This window comes from Pygoscelis adeliae, unplaced genomic scaffold (assembly GCF_000699105.1).
Source record: "Pygoscelis adeliae isolate BGI_AS28 unplaced genomic scaffold, ASM69910v1 Scaffold27, whole genome shotgun sequence".
Classification (NCBI taxonomy): Eukaryota; Metazoa; Chordata; class Aves; order Sphenisciformes; family Spheniscidae; genus Pygoscelis; species Pygoscelis adeliae.
In genome coordinates this window covers 4,512,127-4,536,699 of record NW_008825410.1, presented here as the reverse complement: position 1 = coordinate 4,536,699, position 24,573 = coordinate 4,512,127, and the positions used below count along the sequence as shown (strand labels likewise).

Below are 24,573 nucleotides of genomic sequence, written 5' to 3'. Positions count from 1 at the left end.
ATCATGTCTCTAACTGCTAGGAAAGCAGCAGTATTGCCCTAAATTCCCTCTGGTAGCAAAGAGAATCAATTAATGAGAAAGAGAAAAACCCTTCATGCATTGCCTTTTCCTGATTGTGTCAGTCCAGATCATCCTATGCTCACAGCACATAAATACTCAACTTGTGCATACTCAGTGTTGCTGCAGTACATCTCTGTGTCCTTTTATCTCTCTCTTTCTCTCTCTTTTTTGGGTTATCATTCTGTCACTGATGCTGTCAGTGAGATGAAAGGCAAAAAACAGCTACAGTGCTGAGTAATTCTCATTGCTGGATTTTTCTTCCTCAGAAGGAACAACTGATATCTGTTCAGTGACATTTTCTCGCATAAAATGTTTCAGTTTTCCTCTTTGGAGAGTGTAGAAATAGATGTTTCTGCCTGTATTCCCCCAAACCATTGGACAATTCTATGAGTTCTTAGAAAATCGCTGTCTCAAAAAAAAAAATTAAGCAACGAAAATAATTCAGATCCCAGTCAGAGAATTTGCACAGGTAGAGTTGTGGTAGATAAATGCCATGAATTTTTGATGGCATGTTTAAATATAACTAGAGGGAACTATATTTCATAGGCAATCTTGAAATTCTTAAGTGTGGTGGTGTAAACACAGTATGTGTATTATGGACACAAAATTACAGCAAGAGTGTTCACAGCATAAGAGAACGTTGCTTTTCACTTCTACTTCACAGCATGTTCATAATCATGATAGCGTCGAACAACATAAACGGAGTAATATTAAATGCTAGGTACCATTTTTCTCCATTGTAGTGTTGACGGAGAAGCTTTGGCCAAACTTGCCCTGTGGCTTAAGATTGCCTTGTGGCTTTGTGTCCCAAGCTGTGCTGAGCCATATTGCTGACCCCTGTGGTGCTCAGCCACTGCCTGTGCAGCAGTGAACGTGGGCAGGGCAGTGCCTGGTGCCTTCCTTCAAACCGTCCGCGGCCGTCCTCTCGAGCTGGGGTGCCCCAGCGTGGCCTCGTGCTCTGCGGTGGCTCTAGCAGAGGTGCCGTCGTTGCAGTTTGGGGAATGAGGGTTGTGGAGCAAATGCATTTTTATGCTGCACAGCAAAGCAGAGCCCTTAGTTTGGAAAAACAGTAATTATTTCCTTTTGTTATGTGCGTTGTTTGGCTAGTAGCGTGTGCAAAATGCCTGTTACTGTAGCTTACAGCTATTTTAATGCCTGTGCACAAGAGGGGAAAATTATTGTTCTTCATTGCCTTGTTGTAATTAAAGTCTTGGTTTGTCTGTGCCATGATGTGTATTTGAAGGGCTCTTTAAATGCCCCTTTTTAGGAAAATAATATAGATGGGAGAAAAATATTAAAATCTTGAAAGGCCAGAGGGGGCTGGTGATCCTTGACATGGTGGGTATTGCTTTTTCTGTTAATCTCCCTCCTTCAAATCTGGTCTGCTCAAGGATTTGTTAAGGTACAGTCCCTTGACTGAGGGACTTGTCTGTGTCTGTCACGTCTTAGTGCCTGTGTTTGATGAGACCTTATCCTAAGTAGCATTCCAACATTTCGCTGTATTGCCACAGGTACGAACTGATCATAGGGCTACAGTAATTTGCGGTGCAGCCAGAATAAACACCGAGCCAGCGAGCAGGTCATTTTTATCATTGACTGGTATGTTTCCAATCTTACAGCAAGGTGCTTCCACCAGCACCTTCCTGTTTTAAGGGTATCCACTGTCTGAGATCCGTAGAGGAATCTCTTAATTTTTCTTCAGCTTTTGATAGCTCACCGTTTTGTAACCAAAGAGGAAGACGTTTCAACTTGCCAGAAAAGCCCATATGCTAAACAGGCTTTCCTGTGAGGGATTACATTTTCTTCCTGAAAACCGGAGCGCCAGTTCGGCTGGCAGGAGGGGATGGGAGCGGAGCGCAGGGAGGCTCTGCCCTGGGAGCTGGTGGGGAGCTGTGTGTGCATGTATCCGGAGCTTGCACAACCTGGTGATGAGCCCCTGGGGGACAAAAGAAACTGAAAAGGAACAAATCATAAATAATGCAGGAATTATATATGCCTATTTCTGGCAGGGCTTTTTCGGCTGTGTCTAGAGACTAGAGAAGCTGTTAGTACCAGAAAAATCACTCTCTTGCTTGTTTGAGAGAAGGTTTTGAATAAGGGTTCCCGTAATGTCGTCAGAGCTCCTCTCCCCTACTCCCTCAACAGAGCTCTGCTTGCCTCATGGCAAATTATTAATAAATCTAGGCCATAATCTACTTTTTAGTGATAGCAATAAACTAGCCGAAGAAAAGCTGACAGGGAGTCTGACACAGTTTAGCAGGGGATTCCTGCAAGGTTGATCTTCAGACTGCTCTCATCAAATATTTTCATCAATGACTGACTTAGGTAAAAAAAAGCATGTGTATATTAATGACATTTGCTAGCAGTACAAAAGTGGGAAGCATTACAGTGCATGGAAGGATCAGATGGAGAACAGGCTATCTTTGACCAATGGAGTAAATAAAAATGGAATGAAATCGCATAGAACAAATGGCAACTTCTTTCACTTAGGGACTAATTATAGGTGTTTTTGCTATACGATGGGAGTTCATAAATTGCAAGTTCCACAAGAAAGAGAAGATCAAAGTGTAGTGGAGCAGGGAAGGACTGTATGGTTCATACCTCACAGGATGCTGCCATCGCAAAGAGAACTGTGGTCCCAGAGTATACTGGTCAAATTACTTCCCATTGATTTTGGCTAGAATTACTCTGTTACTGTATGTGCCCTGATGAAAAGTTCACAAAATTTTTAAATTTATGTGTGTTTTCAGTTACTCTGGACATCTTTTTTTTCAGCAGTGTCATGCTGCCGTACTGAGTCGATAGGCATTGAGAAATATCTCACTTTCCTGTTTTAGCATTGTTTGAATTATGAAGGCAATTCCTTTGGGGTTTAGTAAAATGTAGTATCCTCTGTGGGGTACCAGGGCAAGATAATCAGCCATTGTATATAACGCATTTGCCTGACCTAAGGGTCCTGCAGGCTGGCATTTTTAAAGTACATTTGCATGAACATTTTTTTATATCTGTTTATCTCTGCTATTACTAGCTTACTTTCTACATATGTCTTGCTACTGAGAAGGAGGAAGTTAAAAGTGGCAGCTTTCAGTATTAGGAGTTCTTCCCAGGACATGTTTTTGAATATACTACAGTACTAGAATGAATCTCAGATCGTGACTCATGTAGGATCTTGCAGGTTTAATTATCTTGTCTTCCTTTTCTTTAAGACATAAAAAAAATAAATCCAGTGTTTTTAGGTAGTCCTGGAGGGCAAAAAAATTGTCAGAAAGTGGAAGCTTAAAATGTACATCCCATTGCGGATGTGAGTGATGAAGTCCCGGTTCTGCTGAAGTGAGAAGTCGGGTGACTTTGTGACCATCAGGAGTCACCTTTTGAGTACACTCTGCTGCAGTTTTCACATGCCCCAGAGGGAAGGCAGCAGTCCAGTGCTTGAATTTGCAGAAAAGTCCTGCCAGACTTTGTGCACCTCATGAGTTATTTTCCATGAGCTACCACATAGAGCGTACATAGGCAGAGAATGGCATCAACCAAGCGTTTTGTAAACTCAGACCATGCAAGGACTGAGTATAGCTAAGAGAAATTAACTACTGCTATAACATTAAAGAACATTAAATCCCTTTGTAGATGCTCTTATTAAAAAAATAAAAGTATCTTTTTGGGTTTGACTTAATCCCTTTGAGGGGGAATTAAGCTAGGCAAACTGAAGCTGCTGTACTTCCCACAGAGTGCTTCCGTGCAAGACTTCAGTGTGCTTTAGCTTGACATCTTTACTTACTTGATCTTGACTTCTGTAAATAGCTTTGCCTAGACACATATGTTGTTCCCTATGGATACCGAACTGGCACTGTATTATATACAGTACGTTAATGTTTCTAGACACAGTCTCAAGCTCTGTGAATTCTTACTTAAAGAAAAGTTTCTGTCATTCAGAAATAATGAGCCAATAAGGAAATCTAATTAGTATTTGTCTTCATTTTACTCAGAACTTTATCTTCTTCAGGCTGATTGATATCCATGTAGGTGCGTGCCAACATCTCATCTTCTGTGTTGTGTTTATAGTAATCTTGTACATCACGTGCTTATAACTTGGCTTCAGATTCGGGATAGGCTGGTGAACTGATGTGACAGATTAGTATTGGTAGATTATAAAGAATTTTCATATAGTCCCTTAAAATGTTTGCTCCCTTTTCCCTACGTACAGGCATGCAGGCACAGGGCAAAATGACTGTCATTAAAATGACTTGTATGCCATGACTCAGAGACCCTAGGCACTGCTACAAGAGCCGACTTAAAGACAACAGAGTACGCAGGAAGAGTTAACCAACCCTGTTCTCCTCTGCCTCATCTTTATCCGGCAGCTGATAATTAAAATAATTTTCTCTAACACCAAGGTAAGGCAAGGCAAGTCAAGAGGCTGTTTCCCAAGCAGATGCCAAGGCAGCTCCCAGACCAGATGGCGTTGTGCTGGCATGAGCTCTCTGTCCCCACCCTGCAGCTATGTTCGTGGAGCATCTTCTCTCGTAGCTACTGGGCAGTAAACACAAGCCTCATTTGGCCTCCGAACCAGGAAGCTGGGCTGATAGCACACGCCATCTGCTGAAAGCGCCTACCATGAGTCACCAATGGCAGTTGGAGCAAGTCACCTGTGTGCAGGATCCTGTCACGTACACGTGCGTCTATGTTTTTTAATAGTGCTGCCAACAGTCTTTAAACATGGGCATTTTGTGGAGAAGCCTTAGAAGCGGTGATGCTTTATCCTAATTTTGGAATCTATATTTCTGATTTCAGAATCTGAAATCGTGTTATAACCTAATGTCACTACAGCATGTCAGCTCTGAGTTGTGTGAGTACATGTGATAGCTGTCCTCCTACAAAGGGAGGGCACCATTCACATTTTTCAAAACAGTTGGCTTTCAGGAGTCTACAGTACACCATAGCTAAGTCCAGAGATCTACTCTGCAAAGAGGTGATTGCCAGGGTCCCTGGTGTTGTTACTGAGCTGTGTAAGGGCTGAACCCAGGGTTCTGCTGCAGGACAGCACAGCCCTGCCAGCCAGACCCCTGCCTTTGCTGAAGCACATGTCAATTAAAAGAGATTTTCTCTCGATGCAGTTACACAGGTCAAAGTGCCATTTTGACTTTTCTGTTTACAAGTAGAAACTCATCCGTAACAAGTCGTTTTCTGCCACAGAAGTCAGCAAGAGGATATGCATTTTCTTCTCCTGTTGCTCTTTCTCATGCAGCCTTAGTTATCACTGGGTCAAAACTTGTGCAAGCATCAATAATTTGTAAGTAGATCTAAGTGATTACTAAGGAAGCAGTTTTAAAACTAGTGACCCCACAATGGGTGGCTCTTTAAAAAGCTAATTGTTATCTGGCACTTCACAGAATGGTGGCTGTTTGCTGGCCTTTTGGGAGCTTTCTGCTGCAAGGAAAGAGGGAGCTGTGTTACTAGGATCTGAACTAGACTAGCAATCTACTTTCCTTTGGATTAATAAGTGTTAAAATAGGAATATGTAGCTGCTGGAAGAAGGAAGTTGTTAATTTTAGGGTCAGTGCCTGAGTGTAGCATGAGTTTTAATGGCCAGCACCTCTCCTAATTGTAGAAAATTGCTTACTTGAAGATCTGATGTCGGGTGTTATTTGAAAGCAGATGAATGTGCATCCTTAATTTTCCTCCCCTGGGAAGGTCATAGTGTCTCTGAGGTGAATAACAAACACTGTCAGTGTATGGTCAGCAGATTCTTTCTTCACTGAGACTGCAGAGAAGAGTGAACCGCCGCCATCACTGACTCTCGTGGCTGTTCTTTTGCTTTGCTTATTTCCCCCCTTCATTGTGAATATCAGTTAATGTGTTTTTCTTCTCTTTTGTGTTTACTCAGCAGCTGGTGTCTCTCTGGGCAGGGACAAACTATCTTAAAGGATAGAAATGGGGACAGATTTTACTTACATTGCTAACATCTCTGCCTTCTCATTTTTTAGTATCTTTGCCACACTACCTACCCAGACAGACTGCAGGGAAACTCGGATTGACAAGGGCAAAAAGGATTGCATGCTTGTTGGTGAGGAGCTGTAGCAGTTCACAGGGCAAGATAACCCTAATTCAGGATTTTGCTATAATTATCCAACTTAAGCATCAAGATGAAGATTAAGTCATAAACTGACCACTATCATAATGATTCATTTGTTTTAATTGACCCTGGGGGCATTCTGATTTTTTTTTTTTTTGGTAGGATGTTATTACATTTTTAGCTCCCCAAATCAATAGACTTCTTATTAAAGATCTGTATATTCTGTATTGCTCCGAAGTCACCAGTAAGGCTGAGCGGTTTCATGAAGGAGAACTTACTGAACCGACGAAACGGACAACCATGTGCCACGGGCATTGGCAGAAAATTTGCCTTGCGGGGGGGTGTGTGTGTGTGTGTGTTTTGCAGGCCTGTGTCACAGGCATTATCACCGGGCTGACCTTGTCTCATGGGAGATGATATTTAGCCTAATTTTCTCCCAGACTCTACACTGGTCAGGTTCGGTTTTAGAGCAGAAAGGGGTAAATGATGGCTCACCCTGATGGCTGGCATATGTTAGAAAAGCAGTCTTATTTCCTCTTCACCTTAACACAAAAAAATTCCCCAGTAGCTGACAAAGGCCAGTGTGGAGGTTTGATTTGCTGAGATGGGCAATTATTGCCTGCTTTTGAGAGAGCAGAGAGGGGCTCTAATAGCTACAGGAAGCCAATAGTTCTTCACAAAACACCCTTGATGCTCTGGACTGAACTGTTGTTGGTAAAGGTGCTAATTTCAGTTCTTGGGGGAAGTCTTAATTTTCATATGGGACCAGAATATATTTAGGAAAAAATGAAGATTTTTTTTCAGCTCCTGTCTCACTGCTACAGATACCAATAGAGGAGAGAGACAACCCCAGTCCTTCAGTGAGTGTTTCCAGGAGCAGAGTAAAAGAAGATAGATGTGATGGTTACGTTTAGTGTTTTGGTGGTCTTAGATCTCCCATATACTGCAATTCTTCCTGTAGTACAGTGTATTTTATTACAGCTATAAAGGAGCTTTAGTACATGTCAAAACCAACAGGATTTCAGCCTCAGCATTACAGGCAGGCAATGACGGTAAACAACTTGTCCAAAATTACATGTGCTCTAAAGAAAACATTGACCTGTGGAGTCCCTTCAGTTGTCCTGACTCTCAGTACAGAACCAGTCCCAGACTTCGCAGCTTTAAGTGCTTCTCTCTTCACAGGTTTTGTGAACTGTTGAAAACGAGTCTCCCAAAAGTACAATATACAATTTGCACCCTCCCCACCATGTGTCACATGTTACTGGCATGTTTTATCCCCTTGAGACACTGTTAAGGAGTGCTAAGCCATCACTCTTCCCAGAGCCATCCAGTGCTAGTGCCATCTGGTTTCACTGCATCACCTCTTATTTCCTTGCTGAGATTGTAACAATCCTCAGACCTTCATTTAGGAGTATCCTGACAGCAGGATTTCTTACACTGAAGAGTTCTCTTAAAAAAAACCCAACACCACACCACTAGTGCATCAAGTACTTGAAAAAAGCTATTTTTGTTTAAACCCCTTAAATTTTATTAACTGGTTTGAGGTGACTTACATTATGTTGATAGGAACGTAAGTCCATGTGTAAAAAAATATCCCCCAGATGTTAGCATGTAGAAATAAATGTTTTGTAGTGGTAAGAATCGGTCCCTGAGACTGGAAAGATCAGTTATATTTCTGTCTCCACCAGAATTACTGTGAACTTCAGTAGATCAATGAGTTGAATTGATGTGATTAAATAGAATAGAATAGAATAGAATTTGTGTGTCTGAGTTATGTTTTTCCTAGACAAGAATTTGGAGCTGTTTTTCTTATATTTTTCTTTTCTAGATCTGCATGCATAAAAATTTGTTCATGGATTTATTATGGAATAAATTAATTTGGAGGTACTATCATGAGGCATTTATTTGATTCTCATTAAGAAGATCAAAACACACTTTTGAGCCACAGACTTGGATTCTTAGTATGAAAAAATGTTCCTCCTGGTTACAAAGACATGGTTTTGCAAACTAATGGAGCCTGAGATTCTACTTCTGGTACATATTAACTACATTTTCTGAGAACAAACCAATTTGTCTAATTACTCCAAATTCCTTCCACAGCTAGAACTCTGTACAACTCCCTACTGATAGTCTTTTCAGTATTACTACCATATTCATGTGTTTACTCCAGTTATATCTTTTATAGGAATACTCCTGCAAGAGTTCTGTTTTAAGAGTATTTTATTACTCATAAGCTTTTAGCTCATCCATATAGTTTGATTGTTAGTTTTGTTATTAGCTTACTGGAGTCTCTCTTTCTTCACTTTTTATTCATATATTCCGGAAGGACCTGAAAGCGTTAAGCAGTACTGTGATCCTGTAGTGGAGGGCATCCTACAGACTGAAAGAAAGAAAAAATCAAATGAAGAGAGCTTAAAGCAACTAAGATACAGGAAGTAAGTAGGTGTAAAAAAAGGAGAATAAAATAGAGAAAATGAGCCAAGGTTTCAGGAAAAACAAAGTAAGATGTAGTCTGTCTAAAATCCCATGTAACTTAGGATGTTGGTGGCTAAAACGCGTGTGAGTGCAAAACAGAAACTCAAACCATCTCCTTTTCACTTGTACTCTGAGGCCCAAATGCTTGATGGTCCTGAGAAATGCTGGTCCAAGGGTGGTGGGTTGTACGTCTTCCGCCAGACACCCAGCTGAGGCCTGGTATGGAGGGTCAGCCCCAGAGCTTCTCGTGGCCACGAGCCAGTTAAACATCAGCACAGCCTGTCGAACACTACCTGCACGGCACCAGTAGTGTTTTCCTGCAGACGTCTTAGTAGGAAGGTGCCCATGGTGGGTAGCACGATGGTCACTCTGCAGGTCAGTTTGGTGAAGGTGTTCTGTATCTGTACCAGATGCACAGAGAAAAAGACACTGAGGTGGATAGGCAGTGGAGGTGGCTGCTGTCACTGCAGGAAGTGGAAGGAAGAAGTGGTATGTAGAAGAGAGGAAATAAGGAGATTGAAAGAAATTGGAAAAAAAATAAAGTGTAACGCTTTTAACGGAAGATATGCCACAGGGATTCTCCTCGCAGAGTGAAGCAACAAGCCTGCCAAACAGCGTCAGACTCGTAGTCTGTCAGATCAGGTGTTGCATTTCTCTGTAGTGCTGCTGCTGCTGTTGCTGGTCATGGCAGCTGCAAGCCGCCTCCAGGTGCGCTGCACGGAGTGCTTTGGGGTCCAACAGCAGCACGGCATGCATGAATGCTCCAGAGAAGATTTTGAGGAGGAACTAATGATTTCCAGTGACCAGGTTGAGATCAGGTCTCTTTCCCGGTGAGCAGCCACACTCTGACAAACTCCTATACTCTCTGAAGGAGAGCACCTCAAAACAGAGGCACCCATACTTCATAGTTAATTTCAAAAATATTTTTCATGCCTTATAGAAAACAGAACAGGATTTTCTGATCAAAACACAAAACTACCAACATATTCTATTGCGTTTTGCCTGATCATGATTAATTTTTTTTCATATTTGAAAAATAAAATCCAAGAGCTTTTAATGTCAGATGTCTAAAATGACTGTGCTATGCATCATGCAAGTGCTGTACTCTGTACTATGCAAGCAGTAATTGTAATGCCTTTCCCTCCCTGCAGTAAATGGACAGAAATATTCACATGGCTGCATACATTAGGCTAGGTAGATTATTCATACATTTGCTGGTAGCGAATAGAAATAGTAAAGTGTTGCTATTAAAAAAAAAAAAGGCACTGAAAATGTTCTTCATAGTCCTTTAACCAACAGTAGTGCAGTAATACGACATGGCTGAATTTGGCAAGGCACTATTAGCTAAGTTGCTCTGCAGGGTAGAGTGGCAGTGAGAATTTAAGGGAATTTTGAATTGTTTTCCTAATTTTGCTTACATACTGAATACATTCAGTGCACGTGCAGTAGGGCTTACATCTCTATGGGTGTGACTTCTGTGAAACTAAGGGGGGATTTTTTGAGTAAGGTCTGCTGGATTTGATGTGAAACGTGTATATTTTATTTGCAGAAGAGACAAATACTAATTTTCATTGTATTCCTTTACTGCGTAGTTATACTTAAAGTTTCCATTAGTTTTGGAGCACTAGTGAGCACTTCTGAGCACTTCTGAATTGTTCTCTTTTTTAATCAAGTATTATTATTATTTGATAAGCATAGCTTTCTCCTCAGAAGTAGGAAATTGCCTTACCCTCAGAGCAGAGTTCATCTAGCCCAATGTAGCCATGTGCAGACCAGGTGATGAGTCTAAGCCCCTTATTTCCAACTCTTTTCCTAGTCAGTGAAGAAAGATGAGCACTTCTGGAGTCATTTGTCTCTGAAATCTGTCTTGGGATGCTATGGATTTCACACTGAAAATATCTCCATTCTGTATAGAGAGTCAAAATGATGATGTTTATCTAGGTGCCAAACCATGGCTAAAAGGAGATGGGATAGTAAATTCTTGGTGCCATGTCAGTGGGTTGGCAATGTATTTATGAAAAAGCAGTGTTTGACAGGATCGAGTGTGATTCTGTGGGACGTCCTGTGGATTTACGGTCTCAATTTCCAATTTCAGGGAGGAGAACATTGCTATTATCAGGGAGAAATTCGAGGAAATCCTGTATCATTTGTTGCCTTGTCAACATGCCATGGATTACAGTAAGTCTGCTGTTTTGGTTTTATTGGCCTTTGCTTATTAGTCTTTTAAGCAAAATAAAGCTCTTTATAGTAAAATAAGTGCTATTTATTTTCCTGCTAGTTTGTCACCAATATTAACTACTCAACAATCTTTAGAAAAAATGGGTTTAATTTGAACCTTGCAAAAGCCTTGTTTGTTTGTTTTCAGAATTCACTGACAAAGCATGCAAGTTTCTTTTTTTTTTTTTTTTTTTAAACTGAGAACATATGACAGTGGCCAGGTATTGTTTTAAGATAATTTATTATAGAGATAGAAGTGTAAAAGTAGCTGAAAACATTCTGTTCTACAAGAATAAAAAATACTGCCAGTATTGACATGAACCATTTGGAAATTATGTTCTTTTCTTGTTGCTACAATGATGTATTTTATCTTTCTTTTCTACTCTCTTTACAAAGGAAAGTGTCAGTTTAGAGTTTCTCTTGTCCTGTTCATTTTCTTCACAGAATTGCTGGCCTTAAGCTGTGTGCATGGGATAATACCTTTGATATAGTAAAATCTTGGAAAATCTGGAAGAAAGGATATAAAATTGTGCAATAATAATTTTTTTTAAAGTACATCATTTTAGTGACAATATAATTAAAGCGTCTGTTATCTGAAGGTTACATGGAGCTGTGTGTTAATTGTACCGCTTTTGGACCTGTCTACTTTTGGCACTATTGAAAGATGCCAGTCAGGTTTTCAGAGCAACCAAGTAACTTCAGTGTCTGTTGAATCTGGGAATTACGGAATCTCAGCGCTTTTGATACTGAGATCAGCTTGAAAAGTCATGGCAGCAAGCAAGCCTGTGTGGAGATTACCTGAGCTTTGCCTTTTTCTGAGGAAGCAGGGCTTAGCTGATGGAAATCTTCAGCTTATTGTCTGTCTCCAACTATTCTGTAGTTATGGTATCAGCCATATAATACACATATTTAAGTAGTGTCTTTCTTTTATATTTGTATGTCCTTTGTTAGGAAGAGGGAGAATGCATGCAGAAGGCTTGTCATCCTTGCACTTGTCTGATTTACAGCTGTATTTCTCTCTTTTATGATCAAGGTTGAGCAGCTCAAGAAACCTGAGCCCAGTTTCAGTATGGACAGTGAGCCTAAAAATAGTAGCATCCGAACACATCCTGAGCCACTGCATGGCTTCCATTAGCAGTGATCCATTAGGTCTTGGCCCCTGCTAACTCTTAGGAGAAAAAGCAGAAAGGAAGGAGAGCCTGCGCGTGTCCTTTCCTGCCCTCCTTTTGTGGGTTTGTTCTTAAGACTGACCCTCCTGCTGCTCTGTATTCTTAAATTGCCTGATGTTCAAATCGGTCCCTTCTAACACAGTTATGTGATGAAAGCTGCATTTTTTCCCTGTATAATTCAGCTCTCCCTTGAGAGGTATCTTTTTTTTCCTTACACAACAAAGTTTCAGCAGAGTTATCCTTCACACAAAATGCAATATGAAGCTTACTATAGCAGGCTGGTAATTCCAACATCCAGTATGAGAAAGTAATGTTTTCCTGAGCTGTATTAAACTCACATTCTCTGACACTGCATTTCCATCATTACAACTAGCTCCTGCAGAGTCAATTTTAAATGCTAAATAATTGCTAGAAACTCACACCAGCAATCAGAGCTCCTTAGCTCCAACCATAGTTTGGAGCGTCTTGCTGGAATAAGGGAATCTGGGGAGAGTTATCTTCTAATAAGGTCTGCAGGGCAGGAGCTTTGCTTTCATGAATTTTAGGAAGTGCATAAGACAGAACAGATGCCTTTACTAGAATAACAAGCTTCATATTCCCGAAGTTCATGCTAATCTCCTCTCTTACTTGTTAGTACCCCTCGATCTTGGCCAGTAACAGCAGAATTTTTCACACACGTGAGAAAATGTTGTGGTTTTTTTAATCATAAATTATGAGTTCTTCTGTTGTTAATGTCTATGTTGCAGTCTTCCTTTTATTAGTTAAATTAATCAGATGTCTGGATGACAGAATACTTAAAATTACGAATGTCTTCTCTTCTTAATGACTTTTCTAATGAAAAATGTGTCTCTGCAACCTTAACTCAGAGCGAGCCATTTTGTTTGGATTTTTTTTTGTTTTCTGTGGGATATGCAGTAACCACAGTTTGCTATGAGTTAACACAAAAAACTTTGAATGCAAAACACACTGGTTGCTGGGATATAAGTAAGCTATAGTCAGGCACGACTTGCAGTCCTGTGTTGCGAGTTGCACGGACATCAGGTTGGTCTATGATTTTGCTGCCCACTGGTGGTGAATATAAAAACTGCTGTTATTACTGCAAATCAGACTTTCACGACTACAAATTTGTTTGTTTGAAGAATACACATAATCAAAATTCAGGTTTTTGAAATGGCCTGTGTGTTGCTATTGCTTTCTCTCTAACACATCCGTGAGCGTGTGATTTGTTCGCAGAGCACTGGACTATCGAAGTCAGTTGGAAAAGAGCCATGAACGCTTTGAGTGGGCAAGTCAGATCTGTAGGTCAGCCGTGACTATTGTTCTTGTCACTGTTGAGTGACTTGATCAGAGGTCAGTGCTGCTGGGTGCAACAGTTGCATGAGAAGCTGTTTGCTGATAGCGCTTCATCTTGGCAGACTGTGCTTAAGTAAAATTGCAATTAGAGGGAAGGAAGTTTTGCCTGATTAAGAGCTGCAGGATGTCCCCGAGTCTCATCTTATTCCCAGGCAAAGAAGCTTCAGCAGGTGCTAGAATATTTATCTTAAGCTGTGTAGGCAGTATTTATTTTTAAAGAATAGGCACAGGTAATTGGAAAGGTGAAACAGCTTTATATTGTAGATATAGTCATGATCACACTTGATGTATGTTGTACAATCAGTAACCCAAGCTACTTCTGTGAATGGTACGATATATGCTTATATTTCTTAATAGTCAGGAAAAGAATGACAGTATTTTACTGACTGCATCTGGTCCTGTGCAGAACCAAAATCAGTTTTGCTGATTAAAAAAAAAAGCTGCATAAGAAAAAAGAAAAGTATCTGGTTTTGTTGTTTATAATTCCCGGGGGGGGGGAGGTTGATGCCTAAAAGTTTGCTAAAGAGTAATCTAAATAAATAAATAATCTTGCTTTCATGCTGCTGTTGTGTACCATGTGCCAAGTTTGAACTTACAGCTCATATTTATGGCCAAGTTTAAAGCCCTTGGTAGTGGCACTTTGAAAGGGACATGGTGATACAGCCTAATCCCAACCATGCGTGTATGCCACTGCAATAAAGGCAAAATTATTACAAAAAAATGCTGATTTGATTGAAGATCAGGGTGGTAGTGATATAAGAAATGCCCTTTGGCTTTATGCTCTTACAGAGTAATGTCTGTATCAACACCTTCTTTTAAGGTGCAGTTTGACCACACTTGTGCATCCTGCATTATGTTAAAGGCTAAACCTCAGTACACTCTTTACCTAAGTAGATGTGAGGTAACTCTTAATAGAAAACATCCCTGCAGGAATGGACCTCATCTTTGCTGTACATTCGAGTGGTAATGCAAAAGAATCTGGTGTTATTGTCACAGACTATCTTCATCCATTTAGAGAGCCTTAACAGTTCAGTTTGTTCTTCATTTAGAGTTGAACTGTGTGTTGGAATTTAATATGGAAAATTGGTGATTGTGTGCAGGCAAGGAAGGTGACAGATTTTCTGAGATACATAGCAGTGTGCTTATCGTGAATGACCTTCAAATTTCTGTGGGTTTTATGCCATTAAGAAAGAGACCATGAGTACTTGGCCAGAACCATGGGTATGGCAGAAGGCTTGCTCCTTTGTATCTCTTTTCACCACAACCCATTGGAAGCCTGTCTGATGGGGTTTCCTATCTCCTTATCATGAACATCATATAATGTCCATATTGATGTGATAATGCATATAGCCATTAGTTTCATAGAAATATAAACTTAAACTAACTCAATTTAAAAAGAAAAGACCATCTGTCATAATTATTATTGCCGAAATTCTCAAAAGAGCCCTCTGCCCAAAAGAGCCCATACTGCCCTTTGTACTTGGTACTATATGAAATTACTGAGGAAGGAGTTAACCAAAACCATTAAAACCTAAGGATCAATTCAATTCAACAATATTTTTGTTTGGGGGAAAGCTATGTGCATGTTCCAAATATGCGTGTTCCTAAAGACAGGTCCCTTATTTATCTGTTGCAGGTAGATCTCTCTTGCATGGGAGTGGGGGCTCTGAACTGGATTTTCACTTGGCTAAATTAGCCAATTTTTGTGGTGTTTATATGTGTTGTAGAGAAGCTTTGGGGAAGAAAGAAGTGTCTATATCACCATGGGAGAGAATATCTTTCTTTCTGAAGCGAAGAAGCAAAAGATTGGCTCAGAATTAGGTTCAGTTCCTGAAACCATTTTTAACTGCTTCCTTTTCTAAATATTTAAATTTTTAAAATAGATGAACTTCTTAAACTTACTTCCGTGTTGCACTAGTACTTGTTTATTAAATCAGTATTTACATTTCCTGCTCTTGACAGTGGGATGTTCTATGATGGAAATCATACTTACCTTATTGAGCCAGATGAAAACTACACTTCAGATGTAAGTAGAACTTATAGTAGTCCTGCTGTGTTGTTTGTTGAATACAGACATTCATGGGTACAGGGTAGGCGTAAGGCTCTGGGACCAAAGGGTCATCCCCTCATTGCCAATTCATTTACCTCATATGTAAGTCCTCATCATCACAGACAAAAGTAGACCTCCAAAAATTAGGCAGTGGTATGTGTATATGTGTGTACTCTGTAACACTTGGATGTAGAGCAGTGCAGTTCCAGAGGGTGTTCAGGGTCCCTTGGAGCCAGCAGGAGAAGTCTGTGAGTGCCCTGTCCCCTTCTCTGGAACTTCCTGCTCTGGATTTATTACATCCCTCTCTTCCCGGTTCAGCCTCGACTCCAGTTCAACAGCTCCTATGACTCTCATTGATGTTCCCTGGGCAGCTCTCTTAAGCCTAGCTCTAAGAGTGCTCAGCCACTCCGTTGGATGTACTCAGATATTTCAAATAAAAGATCATTAACTGCGGCGTTAGCGATCACATCACAGTTGGGAAAAGGAGAAGAGTGTAGAGTAATGGTGCTTTGCAGCTTGCATGTTTGCTAGTGTAGGTGTTGGATAACAAGGACCTTTGGAACTGTCTATTTAATGCTCATGAGATGGATTAGTTTATCCAGGTTTAATACATGCAATTATTTACTATTTCAGGATGACTTCCATTTCCACTCTGTTTACAAATCCAAGTTGTTTGAGTTTCCTTCGGATGACCTGCCATCTGGTATGATTTTTTAATATTCATGACTTAGTGACTTGTTTTAGTCTAAGGCCAAATGTGTTAATTGTATTTGATAGATAATCTTCTGATAGGATATTGTTTATTTGTATAGCTCTTCTTTTTCCCAATTAAATAAAAAAGCACTGAAAAAAAAAGAATCTGAAACACTGAAAGCACTGGAAAAGAACCTGAAGCGCTGAAAGAACCCTGAATCCAATGAATCAAACCTCTCCTAGACCTTCACATTGTGATGTATATTTCTCTTAACAAGTCATGCAGTCTACGGACTGCATTATATGCTAGTAGTTGTAGAAAGGAAAGAACTGAGGTAGCCTAAAGATGATGAAAATAAACCCCACATTGCCAGCGGTTGATAACTCTTCATGGATTTTTCCTATTTTCAGATACAGGGTGAGTACCGTGGTGTGAGCATAAGCCTTGGAGACAAGAACTTGCCAAATGTCGTTGCTGTTCAGTGACTCTCTCATCCGCAGTCCATTCAGCATCTTTCACAGTGCTGGCTGTAGTGCGGATCATGCATTTCAGTACAGATGAATTTGGAGGCAGAAGTGATTTCAAGTGCTTGTAGTGATGAATCCCCACAAACGGTTTATATTGTGTGTGGAGGGAGAAGAGGTTTTTAAAAAAATGAGTTTTCATCTGAGAAGTTGGCTTCTTAATTGAAGCTAAAATTGCAGTATTTATGGCATATCCCCATTCTGTCAAGGATTTGCCAGTTTTACAGATGCATTTTCCTACTCTACAAAATATATCCTAGATAAATAAAACTGTCCTTCATAGACACTGTCATTTTGGTAGAAACCACCTCTAGACTAATTTCTTCAAGAGAGTTACAGATGTCCAGTCATCTTGTTACAAACTATTTGTCCTATGTTAGCAGTTGGATCTGGGATCTTTCGGTGCTGGGTACTGCACATAGATGGGTCCTCCCCTGGAGCACAGTGTGTGCAGGTTTGCTAGTTGTTACGCAAAATAGAATCATTCGGAGAGCTAATGAGAAAAAAGAAGGGAAATTGCTAGAATTGGGTCATCTTAATTTCAGTTCTGAAGAAGGAATCTTTCTGAGTCTAAACAAAACAGTATCCCAGCTTGGTGCCTCACATCCACTGCTGATGATTGCCCCGGCAAGGTGGAGGAGGTTTTGGGATGGAGGGGCAGCACAAAAGGCTCATGCAGTGCAAGACGTTGACATCTGTATCACGAAGCTTCCTATGTACATGCACCTTAGACACGTACCATGGTTACTCCATTACTTGTGGAGATGGTAGTGTAACGAGAACAATTTATTGAACATAAGGCCAAATAATAAAGTGCATCTTTTATCACACTTTCTTGAGGATATGTCATTTGAAAGGTTGGAAATAATGCAACCACTGCTGAGTTTAAAATAAATCTTCTGTCTCAAGTTGTTGAAGTAGGAGACTGCTAGAGCTGGTACTTAGTAGATATCTATCAGCTGTCTCATAAGATTTCCTAATCGCGAAATTCTATGTTTTCAAGATTTTGGTCTAAAGTTATTTTTTGCTTTTAAGATTATGAAAAGGAATTAATTGCAAGTATAATCCACCAGTTTCACCTCCACCAAAGCTTCTTGATTTTCAAAAAAACTGTCAAAATAGGGCTTCAGGTTTGGTTTTTTTCCTTTTTTTCACAAAAATCCAGATATGCTTGTACAGTTTTGATTTTACTGTAGATAACAAATAAATAGTTGCTGGCTTTGCTGTACAAAGCCCGGCATGTGACATAATAGAAGATGTTGCCATTAGATTGAATTAGAATCACAAGACTGTAAAAAAGGTTGAAAAGGAGATTTAATTGTGGAGTGCTAGTGGTCTTAATTATACAAATATTTATAACGTGGGTAAGAGGTATAAGGTGCTAATCTTCTATCGCTTTATGTTTAGGATCCCATATACGGAGAAATAAACTTTAACTCACAGTCTGCTCTCCCACATGCCCATACTTGTTTTTGTAAAACTGTTTGGAAAGGTGTTTGAGGTTTGTAGTGAAAGTTTCAGTAGATGTAATGGATTATATCCTCATTAGGAACCCTACCATTTTTCTTCATGATTATTCAATTTATCTCTGTCTTTAAGTCATCCTCCACACGTAGCCACAGCTCCAGAGGATGAGAGCAGTCCGCACCACCTTCTGCTTCCCCACCCGTATCCTGTGCCCACAGGAGTTCTGTTGTTCATCCCCCAACCTGCTGCACCCCCTGCCCCACCTTCTCCTTCGCTCCTCGCACATGCTGCCCCACCAGTGTCTCTGCTTGGCACTGCCTTTTACCTGCCAGTCTGGAGAGTGCTGACTGTTGTCTTGACTTTTTTTGTTTGTTTATTTTCTTTAAACAATATTTGCAATTAATTGCTAATAGTATTGTTGTGATTGATTTTTTTTTTAAGTACTGCAGCAGAATCATTATTATTAGTAGCAAGCACTGTGCTAGGTTATGTCATCAGTATTTCTTATATTCCTTATTGCTCTCATAATTTATCAATTTGCCCAGCCTAAGGAGATTTTTCTTCTTGTCAAGATTTTCTTCTTATCTTTAAAAGAGTCTGTGCGTAAACTAAGATTTCCACTCAGAACTGCATTAGGAATGGACTGGATGTATCATCAGCTTCAATATTGATGTTAGAAAGGAAAAAAAATCAAGTAATAGGGATTGCTCGATATCAGTGATAGTAAAAGCACACACACTATTATACCACAGTTCAATAGCAATGTACTTTTACATTCTTTTGCTCCTTGGGTATTAAAAAAAAAAAAAAAAGCTATTGCAGAAAAGAATTAATTGTACTGTACTTTGCAATGGTCTGAGGAGGTAATAAGGACTTTAAACAAGGAAAGCTTGGATGGATGACTTGGCATGCTTAGAGCATTTGACTTCATAATTTAGTAGACTGTATTTTTTCTCACAATCTGTATTGAGACATATAGTGCCCTGGCATGGTCTTAGACAACACCATGTTATTGAAGGCGTTGATTTTCAAATAATGCATAACAGATGTCCTTTTCTTTTGAGGTCACTTGAAAGACGTGTAGATGTGGCACTTAGAGACACGGTTTAGTGGGACTTGGCAGTGTTAGGTTTACAGTTGGACTCGATGATCTTAAAGGTCTTTTCCAACCTAAATGATTCTATGATTCTATGAATCCTCGTTACACTTTTTCAAGGTAATATGTTCCCATCAAAATTTCTGCTAGGCTTTCTCAGCTATCTACATGTCCTGTGATTTTGCTGGTCATGTTCTTTTGCCTGAGGGTCCCTGGCTGGAAATGCACCCTGCGTGAATTCGTCCAGCTTGTGAATTATAGTGCAGTGTTAATGTGTGTTAATGTGTTAATGTTAATGACTGCATCATTCCTCTCTAGAGATGACTGACTTCCGATGGTAGGTAAAACAATCGCATTTGCTGGTAAAGTTATCTGAGACCCTATATACATATTGTAAATTATTATTTTATTAATTGAAAAGTTGTATTTTTACCAGTTTCATTAACCATGATATAAAACCTAAAATGACAGGTTGAGAGCCAGTTGACTGGCACTAGAACACAGACTAAATTAATCAACATCTGTAAAGCATAATTAAAAACAAATTTGTAAAAAAATTTTCAAGATGTAGTTTCTCATCATTGTGAGCTTCAGAGACTGCAGGTCTTTAAGCAATAAAAAGGGACCCTTGGATGTGATTTAATTTATTTTAGATCCTTTTTGTAAAGAAAATCCTCAAGTGCACTGGTGTAACCATAAAAACATTTTTAAGCAAAGGGCCTATGATTGTCCAGGCCCCTTCACAAAAAGGTATCTGCAAACTTCACATACCAAAATGACAGTTTAATCCCCAAGATTTAGCCAAGACCGTACCAGTTAGTCATGCTTTGCTTTCCTGGTTTGTCTTATCAGTAACTAGCCACTCCTGGTTAAGATTAGCACTTACGCCTGGTAATGTTTTGCCAGATGGGCAATTCAGCTTTGTGTTTTAAGGTTTTGTTGATATGGCAGCACTGTCAAATTCCTATCAGCATTGTTTTTAATCCTATTGTTTGAACCTCATGCAGAAATTGCACAGTTAATGTACAGCAGGTGGGAGGTGGAGCTGTGAGAAACTTTCCTGTCTCACCAAGGAAACTGAACTGTTTAGGATTTTGTAACACAACCAAAAGTTGTGTACAAAGGTACATGAACTGAATGTCCCTTAATTTACACAGCTCCTATAGTACTGTCTACTTCTCTGCAGGATTGATAAAATCACTCTGGAATACTGAAAGCAGTTTTTGATCCCTGGAGACTGAAAGGATGTCCAAAGCTGGAGAAAGTAAAAAGGAGGGGACAAAGGGAAAAGACATATTACAAAATAAGCAACTGCAAACATTTAATTTACATGTCTCAAAAAGATCTTCTTGGGGTTATGTGAATAATAAACATGTTTATACAACATAAGGGAAGATGTTTCTATTGCATAGAGAAAAGTGAGGCAGGGACTATGAATCTAAAATTAAAGATGGAAAAATACTTGTTGGACATTTAAAAGGGTGAGAGCAAGTATTGTTTTCTGCTTAGTTTATAATATGTCCCTTTCTGTGAGTGGCTAGTAATAGATTTGGTGAAAGGGATTTGGCAAAAGAATAAACTACTTCGTGCTTATGATTAGAGGTTTAAGAAATTAAAGACACAGTGGGAATAGCGGGGAGGAATATTGTATTGATAGTGAGCATTGCCAAAATCTCATAAGGTTTCTCCCAACCCTAACATATTTTACTTTGTGAATATAATAATCTTAAAGCATTAATTCTGCCTTCCGTGCTCTTCTTATTAATTTAGGTAGCTATTGTGAGAGCTCTGTGAACGTCTGCTGAATTCCTGAAAATGTGATTCACTCCATGGAGGCACTGTGCTAATAATATTACATGCCCAGTGTTGGTGAAGTTTTGGCGTAGAACATCTGCTGCGCTTTCTGAAGCGTGACACCCACAGATCATCTGTTTCAGCAGACCCAGATTATCACTAGTAGAGTTTTTAATAAGAACCCTGTTACTGGGAAGCATCTGTAATGTTGCTTCCTTTCTAGCTGGAAACTTGAAAAAAGTTGTTACCTCATCTGATGGTAACATCTGATGTGCGGAGGAATGCCATGCTACTCTCATGTGGCATCAGGGTCACTAGTTGTTGGGCTATATTCTTGTAAACGTTCAATGTATTTGCCTGTGTTTTCTGCTTAGAGTTCTGGCAAATGAATACTACAACGCAGAAGTTTGTTGTAAAGCCAAGACACAAAAGAAGTAAAAGGCAGGTATGTACCAATATGCTTGTTCACAAGTAATATGCCATCAAGTTTGTTTTGTGTCTGCTGAATTAATTTGTCTAGATGGAGTCCTGCTGCTGCTGCTGGTTTGGCATGAGGTCTCTATATCAATACAGCTATTACAAAAAGAGGTATCTAACGTTGACAAAACATTGTTGGAGTCTCTTGGACATTGCCTACCTGAAGAGTTATAAAATTGTTAAGCACTGCTAAATTGCAAATGAAAAAGTAGCTAAAATATCTTCTCTCATTTTGAGTATAGAGTTTTAGCAGAAACTCCCAATTAATGAAACATTTACAAATATTTTTTATGTTGCAATGGTGACAAGTAGCTACTTTATCTCACTTTGATTTAATATAGATTTTCTAAACTGAGAGTTCATTCCCTGTTTATTAAAGTGGGGGAGCCACTAAGTGCAGATCTGTTTGTCTGTACCCTGGAAAGATAGCAGCAATTCTTTGCATTTTAGGAGTGGAGCTCAAATAATGGTACAGGTCAAAACAGAGCCAGGTCAGGGGGGCTGAACAGTGCAGGCAAAAATGAAATACCGAGAGCAGTGGGAGAGGAAGATGACTTTAACACCTCTACCGAATGCAAGCCTCTCAGAGGCAAAAGAGAAGTGAGAAAGACATTGGAGAAATTCCAGAAGTCATTCTTGAGGGTCTTACTTTATATCAGGTGGTTTGCTACCTTTCTATAAACTAGCCATTACTCTGCATTTTTAAATCATAATGATGTAATAACTCTCCTGGAAAACCCAGGAAAACAAGGACACCATGAAGAAGCACAGTCGTAAATGTTTCTAAATGCAAAGTAAGCGTAACACAGAAGTGAGTACTGCGTTCACTGTGTGAATTGAGCAGTGTGCGAATAAATAATAGAATTGTTACAGAGATTTTTCATAAAGAATGCAGGAGGGATCCCTTTCTCTGTGGAAAAAAAAGTTTATAGCTGACACGAGCCATTTTTAGAGATACAGGCCCCACTTAGGATTCTCTTTCTTTCAAAAAAACCTAAACTTGGGATTAGATGGGTTGAGAGACTTGATTTCATTGTTTAAGGCCATATAAATGTCCTGGTGGAGGTGAAAGAATTTTTTAAAATGATGCAACTAAGCACCAGAAGTTTCATCAATATCTGAGACCAGAATTAAGACAATAGAAGAAACATATGCATGAGAAGTTTGGTTTCTGAAGCCATTTCTAGTTACCAGTTACACTCTCTCTGTACTCTGTTAGACTCTCTTATAGTTGTACTCTCTCCATAGGTTCGTCAGATTCCACGTAAAGTTGAAGAGGAAACAAAATACATTGAGTTAATGATTGTAAATGATCATCTAATGGTAAGACTGACACACTTCAACATCTTACAATTATTAACATCAAATTGTCTTAACTGGTCCATAAAGGGTAACAATAAAGAACAATATATGGCCAGAATAAATTCAGTATGCCCTTAAAAGAAAAGATTATGGTCTCGTTAACCATTGATGAAGTTGCTTCTGGATTTTGGCAAGGTAATTTCACCAAGAATGCAACCAGGCCTGAGTATCAGAAAGAAGGGTCATAAATTAAAGCTTTGTGTTGTAAAGTAACTAATGTTAGTGTGACTTTAAGCTGATGATTTTCTTTCTGGCTTTCTTGAGCACTTATCTTAGTTATAGCCACTCAGCAATCAATAATGCAGTTATTGCAATTGTGCAGCAGCTGTTGACAATGGGGAGATTTTTCTGATATGTCAAAATCAATATAGAGAAAATTACTTTGTTAAGCCTGTATACTTTTTCTGGGAGAACATAAATAGGGTCTTTAATGTAGTGGAAAGAGACATAATAAAGATTAATGTATTGAAGAAAAAACAGGCTCATTCAAGTGGGAAAAGGCACAGATTTATGTCAGTGAAGATGATTAAGAATTAATGAAAGGAATATCAAAGGAAATGGTGAATTCTCCATCACTTGCAGTCTTCCAATCCAGACAGTGTATTTCTGGAAGATGTGGTGGTGTCAAACACAAACAATAGGATTCGATCTTGAAGTAGCTGGATAAAGTTCAGAGGCTGGTGGTGCCCCTCCGACTGGTGACATTAGTTGATTTTATGGTGCTTTATGGCTTTAAAATCAAAATGTATCTATACATTTTATGTACCCTTTTTGTAATATGCAGCTTCTTTCAAGTATTACCCAAATTGGCAAAAATAGACATCAGAGTGTAAAGGAACGTGCCACTGTCCTTGGACAGCGTACTCCTCCATCAGCTGAGTTTGGTGAGCATAGCAATAAATTCTTGGATTAAAATGGACAATACTGGATGCAGAATTCCCTAAATTGGTGTCATCGTGTTTGATCCTGAAGACCTGAAGCCACAACTTTCCCCTTGGGACCTTATCTGGGCCAATTTCCCCCAAGGACAATGTTTCCTGATTTTGGTTAATTATAGCTACTGTGAGAGTCAGTCTACTTAGGAGTTTATTCTTCGAAGCAAATGCCAGTGAACGTCTGTGGTAAAAGAAGCCGAATAATTTCCTCCCAGGAGAAGGGAGTGTCGTATGCTCTGGGCTCCTCCCTGTCCCCACGGCCTGGGCTAGCATGTGTGTGTATTTGGATTACTCTGTATGCGTGCAGTAGATGCGGCACTCCAGATGCACTCAGCGTGGAGCTGACACCCCGCAGAGTTGGAGCCATTTTCACCATTCACCCTCCCCAGGCACTCCCAGAGGGAGCAATGAACCTCGTGCTTCTTCCTCTGGTCTGCGGAGCCAGCTGTGTCCCTCCAGCCCCCTTGGGCCGCTCACCGCTGCGAGGGGTGCGCTGGGAGGGGTGCGGTGCCCTTCTGTCTGCCCCCTTGACTGCTCGTCCAACCATTGCTTCCATTCAGGGAATAAAGCTTTTAAAACCCAAATATTAAAATAGGCATATAAATTAGTATACTGAAAACATTTCCGTAGGATGCTTAGAGAAGCTGGAGGCCTAAAGTTTGAGGTTTTAGTTGCAAATAGAGACTTGAGTAGTATACTTATTTCCCTTCGTTTCCGTGCTTAATTTTCCATTTATTTTGTAGCTTTTTCATTTCATCCTTTCTACCATTTTTAGCTTCACTGTCCTGTCCTTCTGTTTTTTTTACTAAGTGTAACTAAATTCATTTTTG

General features: G+C 39.7%; 1 protein-coding gene across 1 annotated transcript in view; it reads left to right on the top strand.

Annotated features, from left to right (window-relative positions):
* ADAM22 (ADAM metallopeptidase domain 22) overlaps nucleotides 1–24,573 on the top strand; it is a 123,101-nt gene that overhangs the window by 51,187 nt on the left and 47,341 nt on the right. Inside the window, exons 4-8 of the mRNA XM_009330594.1 lie at nucleotides 10,701–10,783; nucleotides 15,307–15,370; nucleotides 16,028–16,097; nucleotides 21,344–21,414; nucleotides 22,695–22,769. Of these exons, the coding sequence (XP_009328869.1) occupies nucleotides 10,701–10,783; nucleotides 15,307–15,370; nucleotides 16,028–16,097; nucleotides 21,344–21,414; nucleotides 22,695–22,769 (363 nt within the window). The remainder of the gene's footprint in view (nucleotides 1–10,700; nucleotides 10,784–15,306; nucleotides 15,371–16,027; nucleotides 16,098–21,343; nucleotides 21,415–22,694; nucleotides 22,770–24,573) is intronic.